Here is a 16,051-nt window from a genome sequence, read left to right as displayed (position 1 = left end):
GCCAAAGAATGGAAAAACAGGAACCAAATTCACCGATCAACTTCTCACCCACATGGTGAGAGGAATTTTTTGGTTTTGGGTGGGGCAGAAGGGTTGTCTTTTTTATTGAAGTATAGTTGGTTTACCATGTTGTGTTAGTTTATGATGAACAGCGAAGAGATTCAGATAGATAGATAATGTATATTTATATTTATATTTATATTTATGTTTTCAGTTTCTTTTCCATTATAGTTTATTACAAGATACTGACTATAGTTCCCTATGCTATACAGTAGGACCCTGTTTTTTGTCTATTTTATATATAGTGGTTTATATCTGCTAATCCCAAACTCCTAATTTACCCCTTCCCCAACCTTTCCCTTTTGGTAACCATAAGTTTGTTTTCTATGTCTGCTAGTCTGTTTGTGTTTTGTAAATAAGTTCAAATGAATAATTTTTTTTAGATTCCACATCTAAGTGATATCATATGATATTTGTCTTTCTCTGTCTTACTTCATGACTTACTTCACTTAGTATGATAATCTCTGGGTCCATCCATGTTGCTGCAAATGGCATTATTTCATTCTTTTTTATGGCTGAGTAGTATTCCATTGTGTGTGTGTGTATATAAAATATAAATCATTCTCTTTCATCATACTTTAGCTTCTTCTTGGTAAGGCTTCCTTTGGCTTGTGCATCCAACCTCATATATATACACACACCACATTTCCCATCTTATATATATACTGGATCTTCTTTAGAGAAGGATTTGTTCTTAAAAAGTAAAGACAAAGGGAGGAGGAGTGAGGCTGATGAGGAGGAGGCATGTGCACTAGTCACCTGGGGAAGGGGCAGGGCTTTCTGAGGGAGTTGGGTGCCACCCTCATTTTATCCTTTTTTAGTCCATTTCTGGTCATGGCCACTGGTAGATGTGTCATTTAATATGCTAATGTAGTAAAAATCAGTGTATAATGATATTCAGAGTCTTTTGGAGGTCAGATTCGTCACCTCTTGGTTCCACCCAGTTCCATCTGGTTTTTGTGCATCTCTCCCTTTAGCTTCCTTTCTTATCTTCAGACCCTGTGACTTAAAGATTTATGTTAACTCCTGCTGAAGGTGGGGGTTGGCAGGTTTTGAGCAAAGACCTGGTGCAGCTCTGGCAACACTGGCACCCAAAACAGGCTTCCCTGGTCAGACCCTGTCTGCAGAAAGGACAGACAGTGGTGTCTCCTCCTCTCAGGGTCTCTTCATCTTAGATCTCAGCCCCATCATTGGAAGGTTTACCTCCACTTGTGATTTATAAGGCGAGAGAGAACCCATTTTAGAGTAAGTAGGAGAAGGATCTTAAGCTAGAGCTTGTTTGCAAAAAATAGCTAGGTCTAGTTTTCTCTGGAATATTCTGGTAGCTCCAGAAAACCAAAACTATAAATCATTCTCTTTCATCATACTTTAGCTTCTTCTTGTTAAGGCTTCCTTTGGCCTGTGCATCCAGCCTCATCAGTGAAAGCTTCTAGAACTCAATCCCTTCAGGCTCTGTACTCCCAGACAGGAGTAAGATGAAACCTCTGACAGGGCTTCCCGTGAATGAGTTGCACCTCCATGCAGGCACTGATGACAAAGGCAGGGTCCTTTGTGCAGAATCCTCACTCCCCAGTTGATCACTAGGAACATGTGCCTTGAAGATGGAGCACCAAACTAATGGACCATGTTGGGTCTCCTCTTGAGGTTTGAGATTGGTAGGATTAAATGAATGGAAAGCAAAGGACAGCAGAACAAGGAACTGGGCATTTGAAGGTGACTGAGAGAGCCAGAATCCAGGTAGAGAAGTATTTATCATGGGGAACCCAGGACAGTTGAACCAGCTTTGGTCAACTCTTCCATGCTGCCTAGGGCCATGTCTCCTGACTTCATGCAGACTCACTCTTGGTAATCTGATGGGGAAATCCTAGGTTATTAAGTCCAGTGTTTACCTGGCTATGCCCATTACATTCTTTGTTTTAATTTTTATTCGTAGAACCATTTGCGTTAATCATGGTTAACTAAAATAAATTTGTGTATCTCTGTCATTATGCTTTTTATTAAATAAAGTTTTTATTCAACACAAATGGGAAAGAGCCTGCTTTTGATTAAACTGTTGGTCTGTGAATGTACTGGACAAAGAAATCATTCTTGAGTTGTCTCTAGTCAAAATACTGACAGCTGTAATGCTGAATGGCAGAGGAAACTATTTGTACTTTGATGCTTCAAGTGGCTTTTATGGCTCTCTTGTGACATAATTTTAATGGCTATATAATAGTCTATTTTTAAGAATATTATATAATTTACATAAAGTAACTCATGTCTTACATGTTTGAATTGTTAGCAGTTTTTCATTAAATAACTTTTTGCACACATATGCTTTCAACATGTAAAATGCAGCCTCATAAATTCTTCCCAACCCTTAAGCATAAAAAGCACTAAGCAATAAGATGAAGCTTCTTCTTGAAAAGTGATCCAATCCATTATACCAGTCCCATACTTGTTCTCTGAGAAGAATTCAGGAAAATAAATCAGAGATAAAGGGTTGGGGGAGGAGGGAGTATATCAATCATTGGGAAGCACCCTTCGATAGCTCAGCTGGTAGAGCGGAGGACTGTGGATCAATCATTGGGAACAGGATGTGCAAAGGGCCTGAGGTAGAAAGAACGTGTTACATCTGAAAGAGTAAAATATGGCTGGTGTGGCTCTAGTATGGAGAACAGAAAAGAAAGTAGTGTGATGTGTGGCTGGGAGGTAGGGGAGAGGAGGCAAGGTCTAGATATTACATGCTTTCCTAGACTATGGTACAGTTTGTTTGGAACAAGGGAAGCTTTTGAAGACTTAGGAGATAAAATTGCCAGGACTAGCCATGTAGAAATCACTAGTTGAGGTGTCAATGATAGGCAGTGTGTTAGGTAGAGTAGGCTAGATTCTGGTAACAAGTAGACCCCCCAAATGTATCATGACTCAAACAATAAACAATAGAAGTTTATTACTGCGTATGTAGGAGTCCAAAGAGTATTCCTGAGTCAGCTGGAGAGAATCTGCCCCACACAGTCACTCAGCATCACACAGCACTGGTGGCCCTGTGACCTTGAACACATGCCCTCCAAAGTCTCCCCAGAAGCTCTCTCTACTCCTGCCGACCAGAAGAGGGAAAAGCAAAGTGTGGAGGGTGGCTGTGAAGGTTTTAAGGGCCATACCTGGAAGCAGCACACATTACTACTTCTCACAGTCCCTCTTAGTCACGTGGCCACTCACAGCTGCAAGGCATGTTGGGATGTGTAGGCTGGCTGGGTGCCCAGGAAGGAGAAGAAACAGCCATCAGCATCTGCCTCAGTCAGCGTGCAGAAACGTGGAGGACTGAAAACCTGCCCTCCAGACCTCCATGGTTCTTTACATTAATTGCCAAGGCTGCCTTTGCAGTTACACTAGCCTTTCCTTGTCTTGCACCAAGCCCTTGAAGAGGCTTCTCAAACTTATGTCAAGGCGCACCTTTCAGTGGATGCCCTACTTCAAGGTGTTGATTCTGCCATGGGGCAAGCGCCTTCTAAGTACAGCAAGCGGTCTAGTTAACAAGAAGATCCTGTCTGGGATTTTAAAAGAGAATATTCCAGCGTCACCCGACCTGGCAGTTCAGTGGAGATTAAAGACACTAATCCTTATAATCATGTCAAGTTACAACCCATTATGACTACGCTCATTTATTGATCCTTTTGAGCAGCAGAGAGGGCACTGTGTTGCTGATAAGGTATGTCACCAGGGGGGAAAAGTAAAGGCTGGTCCTTTTCCTTTTCCTTTTTTAGACACAGGTCACACCAGGGAGTCCAGAGTGTGGAGCCTGTCCCCGTAACTTGTCAGCAGCACAGCTTTGGACTTTGTTCTGTGTGCGAGTATATTTTCTCTCATTTTTCAGACTTTTCTGTCTGTAGAATGTGCTGTCATATCACGACAGTCTAGGAAAAAAAAATAATAATCTTCCACACCCTGACCAAGCTTCTCAACAACAAGGGCACTACCAAGCAGTACCCGTGGATTCTAGAAAGTTCCCTCTTAACAATAGTCTTGGTGTTACATTTACAGCAGAAAGGTAAATTCCAAAGGTAGAAAATATTTAAGGATTTGGCACTAGAAATAATAAGGCAGCCATCAGAGCTTCTCGAGGGAGGCAGTCTGGTATAAGGGCAGGCAGTGCCACATCCTTGTTAAGATGCGAATCTGTGGCATCAGATGTATCTAAGATCGGATCCCCACCTGCGTGTTGTAGGTCACTGGCGGCGAGGTAGGGAGTAGGGGGGAGTACAGGGGCTTTGAGCCCATGTAATCATTCAGGAATCCAAACTAAGTCACTTTAGGCAGATTTCTCAATTTCTTTGAGTCCCATTTTCCTCTTTAGTAAAATGGAGTTGATAATAATGCTTCATAGGATCTTTGTGAAACAGGAGTGATTATGCTTATTAAATGTTTGGCTTATTGCAAATACTCAGCAAACATTCCTTCTCCCTCTGACATGTTCAGGATGCTTGGGCATAGCTCCTGACCTCAGTGCATTCCTGATGTCTAGGCATTCGAAACGTCAGTGTCAGACATGTATATCTGCTGCGTTTTCAAGGGACTCTGGCATACATGAGGGCTGGTGATACTTTCTGAAGCATCATTGTCATCTCTTGAGAGAAAAAGAAAAGAACTCTATGATGCCTTGTTTATTTTTCCTCTTCCCTTGTTCCGACTTTGTCAGAGCCAGTCATGGCAGGATGGGCTGTCATTCTGAAGCATCTTCTTGACGCCATTCTCTACCTAAGGCTCACAGTCTTAGGCAGGATTCCCCCAAAATGTGACACCAGCAACTCTACCTCCATCGGCAAGTTCATGACACAGGCCCGTGTTTGACCGAGTCTCAGAGAGGTTTGCTAGCATATGTATCAAGGAACAATTCCTAAATCATTTGTCTTTCCTTGGCACTGCCATTGCTTCTGTGTCTCCAGTGTTACAGAGACTGGAGGTCACTTCCTTCTACCCTTTGTTGTCCTGAACATTTCCATTTCTCCCATGATCCCCTCTGCTCTCACCTGAGGAGTTCAGCCCTTTAGGTAAAGACCCTGTGTTACCCTGTTAAACACACTTGATCTCACAGAGGAATGAGGTACAGAGTGATGAAGGGACTGGAAGATGTTTACAGCCACTTCCGGGAGACTTGAGAAATGGCTCTATCCCTAGGCTGTCTCTCTCTCCCTCCTCCTCCTCTTTCTCACCATCCCTGTCTCTGCCCCTGGGCTGCCCTGCAGGGGCCCCGTCCCTGACCGGAGAAGGACACACAGGGGAGCAGCAGGAGCTGCCTGTGTGACATGTGGAGAAGGCGCCACGAGTGCTGGCCCTGGAGGTGCACACGCCGTGGTCCACGGGCACAGTCTTAGAGCGAGAGCATTCACCCCCGCCCTTCACTTAGTCAGCAGCTTTTGTTGGTGGAGCTGAAAGCCCGTTTAGTGCAGCTCTCTCACTCTGCCTCCTCGCTCTGGAACAGCCTCAGTTCCTATCAGGGATTGTTTGCCTGCTGCCCACAGCTCTCCTCGGAGGAAGGTGCCCACCGGGGCTGTACGTGGGCAGTTCACGGTGAGGGAAAGGGGTGAGTGCTGGCAGAAGATGGTTTGTAGGCCCTCATTTTTCCTTGCACTTTCAGGAGAGAAATGACTAGGAGGGTTTCCTTCAACTTGCTTTTCAGAGGCTTTCCCCTGAATACTGTGGAATTTTTTTTCCGGCATGAAACTGGATCTCAGGGTCCAAAGTCCTAGCTGGCACGGCCGGGCATCATGATGCTCTTGCTCTCCCTAGTGGTGCTGCAATGAAAACTCAGCTCTTCTGTCTTTTACCTGCATGATTTCTCCAGGTGCACTAGAGACAGTGCCAGCCTGGCCCTCTCGTGCACTTGAGCATTAACTATCGCAGTGTGTGCCCCTCCCTGATGGGACGGGGCTGCAGTACCCAAGTCTCCACTCTTTTCAGCAGCCTTGCCTCCTTCCTCAGCCGGTTAACCAGTCCCTAATGATTTCACACTGAATCATGGGTAATCTGAACAAAAGAGGGGACCCAAGCTTCACTCTTCTGTTCCCCATTAACAGGGAGAAAGGCCCTTCAGATTCACCGCGTTGGCCATACACCTTAGGCCACCATTCCACCACTGGAAACCCCACCTACAGCAGCAGGGCAGCTGGGACACCAGTGAATTCACACAAGGCAGCTTACTGGTAGTGAGGGAGCAGGAGAGCACCCCACCCCTCTCTGCTTCCTGCCACTTGGATCTTGGGAACCACAGGTGCTTAAGGGACCAAAATGAGGGCTGATGAGCTGGCTGTCACAGAGTGGACTGTGGGTAATTGTGTTCATCGACGACAACGAACAGGTACACAAGTAACTCTTGAAGGCACCTGCATTCTCAATAGTAGGCTGCCCATTAAAGGTAGCGCTGCCCTCACCCTAAGGGCAAAATCCAGCCCCAACTCAGGGAAAGCACTCAAGTTCTGGCTCTGACTGTTCCTGGCTTTGACATTCTAAACATGCCCTGAATACATGTCCAAGAATTTTACGAGCAAATACTGTGAGCTGAGTCAGCAGCCTAGATAGTGCAAGGGATGGAATTTTCTGCTCCCCGGAGACCTGTGGATTAATGCCACATACTTTTTGACTCTCAGCTCACTCAGAGCTTGGCCACCTATGAAGTCTCCACTTCCAAAGGCTTGCCCTATACTGAAGCCTCCAGCATGTTAACCACAGGAAAACTTCCTCAGGAATTAAAGCCATTCCCTTCCTAGTCTATTCAGGCTGCTCCAACAAATGCATTGGGTAACTTGAACAGCAGAAGTTTGTCTGTCACAGTTCTGGAGGCTGGGAATTCCAAGATCAAGGTGCCAGCCCATTCAGTCCCTGACAAGGACTCTGTCTGGCTTGCAGACAGCTATCTCCTCACATGATGGAGAGAGAGAGCATGAGCAAGCTAGCTCTCTAGTGTCTTCTTACAAGGGCACTAATCCCATCACAAGGGCCCCTTCCCTATCATAATCTCATCTAAACCTAAAAATCTCCAAAGGCCCCACCTCCTAACACCATCACACTGTGGGTGGTTAGGACTTCAACATATGAATCTGTAGAGGACACATTCAGTCCCAAACACTCCTAGAGGACAGAGCCTGACTTCCAAAGACAGGAACCCCATCCCAATTCATGTGCCCACACTCTCCCCAGCTCACTCTCACAACAGTGAACTTGGATTGAGGAGAGGGCAGAATACATTTGGGAATTTGATATTTACAAATGTTAGCCACTATATATAAAATAGATTTTTTTTAAGTTTCTTTTGTATAGCACAGCAAACTATGTTCATTCAATATCTTGTAATAACCCTTAACGGAAAAAAATATGAAAACAAACATGGTTGCCAAAGGGGAAAGGGGGAGGGGAAGATATCACAGTATCTTATAATAACCTATAATTGAAAAGAACACGAAAAAGAATATATATAAGTAAAACTGAGTCACTATGCTATATACCAGAAACTAGCACATAGATATACTTCGACTGTACTTCAATTAAAAGAAAAAAAGAGTGTTATGTTTGTTTCCTGTCTCTGTCAATCATTCATTTTCACTGATATATAGGTTTGATTCTTAGGTGTTTTCTCCAAAGAGTTGGGGTACCCTTCTTCCATCCTGGCAAGTGCCCTTTCCCAGCTGCCTCCTTCCTCTTCTTTTAACCAGCCTCTCTCTTCCTGCCTCATTAGTGTCAGTTTTAAAAACCAAAAGATCTCAAGACAGCTGAGAGGTCAGAGGCCTTATTTAGTTTGGCTGAAGGACAGTAGAAGACGCCCAGGCAGGTGCTTCCTGCAGGGCAGCCCCGGGGCGGGCCCACCTAGAGGCTGTAAATGTCTCAGGGATCACCTGAATGTGTTGGCCTATGAGTTTGTTTTTTTTCTTCCTAGGTGTGCCTGAAGCTGAAGTAACTTGGTTCAGGAATAAAAGCAAATTGGGCTCCCCCTACCATCTGCACGAGGGCTCCTTGCTGCTCACAGCCGTGTCCTCCTCGGATCAGGGCCTGTACTCCTGCCGGGCAGCCAATCTGCATGGGGAGCTGACCGAGAACACCCAGCTACTGATCCTAGGTAAACACCTTGAGGCTGGCTGCCCCCGGTGAACCCCACTGGGGGGCCTGTCTAACCCACCCTCTCCACCTCCTCTTGTCCCTCATCTGGTTAAGTGCATAAAGGTAGAATCAATACCCCTTCTCTTCCCTCACCTAGGGGCCATCCGCTAGAGAGAAAACAGACTGGGGCCAAGCAGGCATCAGTTTGAACCTTGGCTCTACTGCTAACTCACTGTGTGACCTTGGGCAAGACACTTAACCTTGCTAAGCTGTAGATGCTGGTCTCTGTGTAGAAACCTGCAGTGCGAGGACTGCCTATATTTGGGGTGGTATGTGGCAAACAGAGGCAATGGAAGTAAAGCAGTTATTCTTATCTCCTGTGTTAAGGACTTCTTTGAGAATCAGAAAAAAGCTATAGAAGACCTTCTCCAGAAAAGTTGATGCATGCAAAATTTTTCAAATAATTTCAGGAAGTTCATTCATGGTCCAGCCCACCTCACGTCCACACTTGTACCCCCTGTCTTAGTCCGTCTGGGCTGCTATAGCAAAACACCACCAACCAGGTAGCTTAGAAACAACAGAAATTTGTTTCTCACAGAAACTGAGAGACACTGGAAGTCCAGGATCCGGGTGCCCGTATGGTGGAGCTATGGTGGAGGCCCTCTGCCTGGCTGAGGGGTGATGGCTTCTTGCTGTGTCCTCCTGTAGCAGAAGGGAAGAGCCAGCTCTCTGGGGTCTCTTTTCCGAGGGCATTAGTCCCCATCATGAGGGCCCCACCCTCATGAGCTAATCATCTCCCAAAGGCCCCACCATCACCTTGAAGGGGTTAGGATTTCAACATACAAATTTTGGGGGACACAAACATTCAGACTTTAGCACCCCCAAACATGAGAACCGCTGAGTCTAACACAGTTCCTGGCATAAAATAGTTATTTTAAAATAACAACAGTTGCTGGGACACCACCCAACACTCACTGATGCCCGAGGCTGAATTCTAGCTATAACCCTTTTGTCCCCTGGATTAGGAACCCTCTGTTTCTCTTCCTCACAGAGTCTGGAAGTTAGTGGGATGCGGTAAAGAAGCTTGTTTTGTCTTACTTTAAAAAAAAAAAAAAAGTCAATTATTAGAGCACTTATGCTAGCTATCTAAGAGAAAGCCATCATTCTTAGGGGAAAAAAGGAAAATGTGAGAATAATTACACACACACACATGCACACACACACACACATGATGGACTTCCTCAGGGAAAATAAGTAAACTTTATGTATGCTTGTATTTTCCCACCCCAAATTGATGATATACCAAAGCACAGAGTCTCCAGCCCCTGCCCGCTCAGATTTCAGAGAGGCCCAGATGGGTTTTCATCTCACCAGTGGCTGCATAAACCTCTAGTCATCTTAAGAAGCCACAGAAAATCAGCTCCATGAAGGATGTCATTTGTTTCGTGTTGGGTTTCATCTGGCTGCACTGCTAGTCTGGAGCCCGAGGCCCAGAGACTGTTGCCCCACACTGAGTTACGGTGCCTGCCATGGGGTTTTCCTCCTTAATAGCCCTTCCTCGTGGCCTCCGCTAGCAGAGATGAAAGCATGGGACCTGTAGCAGCCACTGCAGCTCCGCTGATGAAGTGTGCCGGCTCCGGGAGCCGGGGCTGCCGCGTTCCAGCTCCAATTCGCTGTGACCGTGCACGTGGCGTTTGGAGAGCGTAATGGCTTCCTATTTTAATCAAACTGGATGGGGGAAAAATCACTACTTAGATCCTTAATTTTAGGGCTTTCCTCAATCAGACGTCTTGGTTTTATTCATCAGTTTGTTCATTTTTATAGGTACTTTATAGACCTAGGAGTAATGTTTTTCTTTTTTTAAATCAGCCCAAAATGTGACTTCATTTTTAAATGAGGGATTTCCTGTGTAAAGCTGAGGTTTGATGCCACAGTGTGTGACTTAACCTGTAACGTGGAGACCTGAAGTGTCGTGAGGCTGACTCTCATTCCTGCATTCATATACCCATTGGACGAATATTCATTAAGGGTTGCCTCTAAGTCCCGTGTAGAGCTTTAGGATAAATACAAGTGGTGACTTCTGTCCTTGGGGAATTTACAGTTCCCCTAGGAAGATTGTCTGGATATGCCTTGAAAAAGTAAATTATGATAGAAGCTGTGAGGGCGTCCGGCGGGGCTGACATTTGGCTCAGAAAGATCGATGGTTTTGAAGAGGGGACATAACCTTCCGTTTTGTGTCTTACTAAATAAACAAAGGCTTCTTGAGCTTAATATTGTTGAAGGAATATTCACTACTCAATTTCAATAGTCTTGAGGGAATTCCATGTCTCTCAATATTCAATTTCAATGTTTTTGAGGGAATATTAAAAAGGAAGAGAGGAGGAAAGTCTAGGTGTGAATAAACTGTCACTATCCACTAAAATCACGGTGTTTCAGAGTAGAAAGAGACCTTGGGAATGATGAGGTTTGTCATCTTTTTATAGATGAGGAAAGCTAAGGCTTGGAATAAGTGACTTGCCCAAGTTAGTGAATAAAAGAGCCAGAGTTCACACTGAGGGTCCTTGAATCCAGTCATGATGTTTTTACAGTATACCATGTAAAGAATATTTTTAGATTATCCATTATATATATATAATGTCTTTATAATGTTTAAATTATATATATCAAGCTCATCATTGTTTTCTGTATGTGAAAGTCTTTTACCAAGGCTTGAAGTAGATTCAAACAGCACTGTGACTGATTTATTTGCCATCCCTAACAAGTACTGAACAAGGTGGCAAGCACACAGTAGGCCCTCACTGAACACTGCTGAAATGACTATCAATTAGAGGGCAGCATTCCTGCTTCTCTTTCCACTGCAACAAGTGCTCTAGAGAAAAAGGGCTGGGGGTTTGGCCTTGGAATGTGAATTGCAGTGCTGCAGGAGACGCAGCAAGAGGGGGATGGGCTCCTGCTTCCTTCCCAGGAGAACCTGGGGTCATCCTACCACTACATTTAGCCGGTCCCTGCCTCTTTATTTGTTATATGGAAATAGTGAACAAGTCACCACATTCCCCATTTTTGTCACTTTTAGCTCTGGTTAACTGGTTCCTAATGATGTCAGCCCTGACTCCTTATAAGATTTTGAATAACAAGTCATCCCTGTCCTTATCTGGTCCTACTTGGGCATAAAAATCCACATCACAAAGCAAATTGCCAGCTTCACAATTTTCTGGACCCTTTTCTTCAAAGAAAAAAACACTCACAGGATCCTTTTACATAAGAAATTCCTGTGGTGTATCCTCGTCTGTGGAGACCAAAAGAAAGTACCTCCCTCTAAACAATGTTCTAAGAGTTAAATAAATCAAGGAGTATAAAATATTTTAGCACAGGACTTGGCATACAGTAAATGCTGAAGAAGTGCTGGGTTTTTCACGTGTCCTTATAGTGTGCTTCCCTTTACCTGCACGTCTATAGCATGCCCAGTGGCACCGCGGTATAAGTGGTATACAGTGAGGGGTTCCAGAAATCAACATGCCTGATGCTTATTACTAACTTTACTGTTTCAGGCACCAAATATGTTTGAAATTCTGACTCACCTTGATAGGAACATCTTCTCTATGGGAAAAACAATATTAAAGGCAATGGTAGTAATGCCCGCCTTACACACAGACACACTTACACGCATGCCCACCTCTCCCTCTCCCCTTAAACAGCAGTGATGCTTCAACCTGCCTGATCCACCATCTGCCTTCTCACAGATCCCCCCCACGTCCCCACGCAGTTGGAAGACATCAGGGCCATGCTTTCAGCCACTGGACCGAACCTTCCTTCGGTGCTGATGTCTCCTGTGGGAGCACAGCTGGTCCTGGATCCTGGGAATTCCGCTCTCCTTGGTGAGTCCAACCCTCTGGAACATTAGGCAGAAATCCAGGGCTGGACAGGATTTATGGATGGGTGACTGCTTGTAGGTGGGAGGGAGGCAGCAGTGGGGGGTGGCCAACAGGAAATCACTAAATTGCCTACAGGATCCAGACTCACTAGTGGAAACTTGGCTGACTTTCCATCTGAGGTGAATACAGTTCTTAGTCTGGACTCCAGCTTATTCAAAGTCCAGTGTGGCTCTGTTCTGAATCCTCTGGGGCTGATGCCACGGTCCAGATCCTCTCAATCAGATTGATGCTCTGAACTTTGAGAACGATAAAGCAGTAAAGAACAGCTTCTGTATCTCATCTCCCTTTGCCAATTGTATCCCAGGACTCCCCTATGACCTCCTCTTACCTAAATTAGAGCTATAACCAGCTTTCAAGGAGAAAACTGCATTATCAGTACCTCTCCAAGGCCAGGCAATCTATTTAAGCCTCCTTCAGTAGGTAGGGCTTAATACCAACCCAGACAGACTCCTCAAGGCAAGTGTTTAATGCCATCAGGTACAATTTCCCTGGAATCTGTCATTGGGAACCTTCACCCAGTTATTGCCCACATGGCTGGTGCCCTCGTGTAGCAGAGAATTGTATCCAGGTCCTGGGAACCTCACACCAGGACCACGGAGATGCCAGAACAACCTCTACAATCCCAGCATGACCTCTGGAGATGGTCGGGATGGAAAAGAATTCTTTGGCCTTCAAGGCCTGGGAAAATCAGGTCTACAAAATGGAGGAAGTCTTGGCCCCAGATGTTGGTCGTGATAACCAGAATTATTCCCTTGGTTCAGTGTGGAAAGTTCCTCTACCTCTACCCTTACCCTCACCCACTAGCAGGGAACAGGAGGCCCATGGGTTCCCAGTCATACTAGTGATAACATGGCTACAAGGCTTGGTATCTTTAGGGCGATAACACAGGAAGATTACCTTCAGTTTTTGTTATCTGAAATTAGCGAAGAATGCATATGAGCATAGGGAAAAAGCTTCTGATTTCTTTGTTTCTGATCTGGGTGAAAATAAGACACAGATAGAGTAAAAGGCAGCCCTATTCTGTTTCTCATAACTTACAGGAACTTGGCATTGAGTGTTTCCACGTCGTGTTGATCAGAATTCATAGTTTAAAACTGCTTCTTTTGCGGGGGGGAGGGGTGTCAGAGGGTGCATCTAGTGGTAAATTTATTACAGATTAAATGTGTGCATTGTAAACCTTTTTTATTTTAGACCCGTCACTCTGAGAGATTGTCATAACTATTTATCATAGCCCAGTCACTAGCAGGGTGTGCAGCAACAGTTTATTTTCAAAATCAGTAACTCTTGGGTCACTCAGTGCCATTCAGCATCCTGGAGAAGTTAACCTGCTCATATTTTTCCACTTTACTTTCTTTCTCCCGTATTCTGGAATAATATTTTGTCTCATTTTAGGCAATAAGAATTCAGTGTGCTTTATGCTGCTGCATTCCATTTCCAGTTTATAGGGCTTTGTTACCTTAGACTGGTATTTAAATCTGACCATTAAGAGATATCTTAATGCCTTAGTTCGTACACAGACTGCTCTACTTGAATAAACCACTGAGTCAGTATCCATAAAGCCCCTGAAAGTAACTGCGTGGGCAAAATGGACTCTAGTGGTCAATGTCAGTGTCTTGCCAACACTATAGAACTAGGAGAGATCCATGTGGAATTGTGGAGATGAATTAGGGAATGATGTCAAGTACCAGGACTCTGAGAAGAAGGTCACTGAGACATAGCCTCATTGTTAGGCTTTGGAGCTGAGCACTGAAGGAATTGGGGTGGGGATTCAAATAGGCACAAAGAAAAGGAAACAGGCACTCACGGTGAGGAAGATGCCATGAGCCCAGAGATGAAAAGTGTGGGATGTGTATCAGGTATCTGCTCAGAAAAAGCTGTAAAATCCTCTCCTTTAAAACTGATGATAGGCAGCTAAACTGGGGTAGAAAGTAGGCCTTCTAAAGGAACAAGCCTCAGCCAGAGCTTGTCCACTCAGGTTTGACTCCAGCCCTTACCACAAATGTTCTAAGAGCCTCCTTCTATCTCGAGCCTCCCGGCTAGTGACTCATCCTGATCTGTTAGTTTGTTCCTTCCTGTTTGGACCGGCTCCCACCCCTGGCTCCTGTTGGTGGTCCTTTCAGACCAGAGTGTGCATTCTGGGTGTATGAAATAGGCCAAAGAGAGGCCAAAGAAGAGATTCTGCACAGGGCTGCTCGGAACGTAGAATGGTAAACGGCATTCAATCTCGGAGGACCTTGATTATTAGGCTGTGGAAATAGATCTGCTGTGTGGAGAGATCTTCAGAGGGTGTTTAAGTAGGAGACTGATGCAGTTAAAGTAATATTTGAAAGATGAGTCTGACATTCTATAAGAGTGAGTAATCAGTAGTGGGAGAGAGTTAATGAAGAAACACTACTTTGAGGGTAACAGATGTTCTAGATCAGGATGGAAATATGTGGCAAAGAGCCTTGTTAATCACCCCTTCCACAGCCAAGTCACCCCTAATCAATCCATGGCACTCACTCAGCCCAGGCTCTGACTTGGAATTCATCTTAACATTCCCACGAAGCACACTGGCAGTTGATACACAGGAGAAAAGCCATTTGCCAGCGCCATTGCAGCCAGTAAATATAGAGACCGCTGTGTGTGTATTTCTCCCATCTGCGAGGTATTTGGCTGCAACACGTTGAAAGAACTCCATGATTCTGTGGCACAGGGACAATAACTCATGGGCTTTGATTCTATGGTTTCGTGGGAGGAAGGGGAGAAGGGAGATTTGGGGTTTTTAAAGTCGTGTGTCAGAGCTAACTCTTCTCCATAAAGATTTGACTGCTGAGACTCCCAGTAGGTGCGTCTGTTCCAGAAAGGGCTGTTTCAGTTTTCAGACACTCTGGCATTGATTTCACTTCAAGCCACTGCTACATCTTTCAAGAAGGAGTGTTCACTGAGTGACATATGCATGGGTTCATCTTGGCCTCACGTCCCATAACTGTAAATGAAGACTTGGGACTAGTGAGTCCCTTGCCATCCTCACACTCTGCTCTCTGACATGGAAAATATCCAGTAGAGGCTCAGCTGTGCAGAGTGGACCCAGCCTCACTGAATCTGTTGTCCCAGGCAAGACAAGTCCTCATTTTTTTTTTGTCCTTGTTTTCCAGCTGTCCCTTGTGCAGGGAGGCCGAAACTGCACCAGCTGTTCTGGAGGGCAAGGCCAATGCCCATGCCTTCACCTCCAGGCCCAAGCGGTACCCTGCAGGGCTCCATTTTTAAAGCAGCAGCATCAAATGCCTTCCCCAAAGCACCCTTTTGCAGCCTTCTGTTCAATATTTTTTGTGGCCACTAAGGCCCAACACTAATATTTCTCACAGTACCACTTATAGGGCATTAACTTCGATATTTTTTGAAAAATAACTTGTATTGGAGTTTTTATTATAAAAGCAATACATCTTCATTGTAGAGCAGTTAAAAATAGAAGCAAAAAGATGATGAAAATGATCTATAATTACCTAGCCCAGAGGTAACCAGTGCAACTATCTTTTTCCTGGCCACTAATATATACATTATATGTATTTTTGGTCTAAAATGAAATCATACTCTAAATACTACTTGTAACTTTTTTCACTTAATGGTATATAACAACCGTCTTCCAATCATTGTCACTAAATATTTTTCTATAATTTTGTTTTTGATGGCTGCACTGGTAGGAGGTACCATATCTTATTCAACAAATTCTCTAATGTTGAACTTCCCAATTCTGTGCAATCTTTTGCTAATATAGAAACATAGATATGATGAATACTCTTAATCCTAAATACTTGTGTACATCCCTGTTTATTTAGAATCAATTTCTAGAAGTGGGATTACTGTTGCAAGAATTTTGTATATTTTAGATTTTTGCAATATGTTGTCAAATTGCCCTCGAAAAAGGTTTTTTACCCCTGTTAATACCCACCAGCACTATATGAGAATTCCCATTTCCTCCAAATATTATCAACAATAACCAAGAGTTATTA

The 16,051-nt window shown here is 44.5% G+C and overlaps 1 protein-coding gene across 4 annotated transcripts in view; it reads left to right on the top strand.

The window, feature by feature from the left end:
* Positions 1-16,051, top strand: part of ADAMTSL1 (ADAMTS like 1) — a 373,405-nt gene that overhangs the window by 290,267 nt on the left and 67,087 nt on the right. For all 4 annotated transcript variants that reach the window (XM_064490187.1, XM_064490185.1, XM_064490186.1 and 1 more), the window contains 2 exons: positions 7,967-8,146; positions 11,868-12,002. In XM_064490187.1, the coding sequence (XP_064346257.1) occupies positions 7,967-8,146; positions 11,868-12,002 (315 nt within the window). The remainder of the gene's footprint in view (positions 1-7,966; positions 8,147-11,867; positions 12,003-16,051) is intronic.

This window comes from Camelus dromedarius, chromosome 10 (genome assembly GCF_036321535.1).
Source record: "Camelus dromedarius isolate mCamDro1 chromosome 10, mCamDro1.pat, whole genome shotgun sequence".
Taxonomy (NCBI): domain Eukaryota; kingdom Metazoa; phylum Chordata; class Mammalia; order Artiodactyla; family Camelidae; genus Camelus; species Camelus dromedarius.
This window is presented reverse-complemented; position numbering and strand designations above follow the sequence as displayed.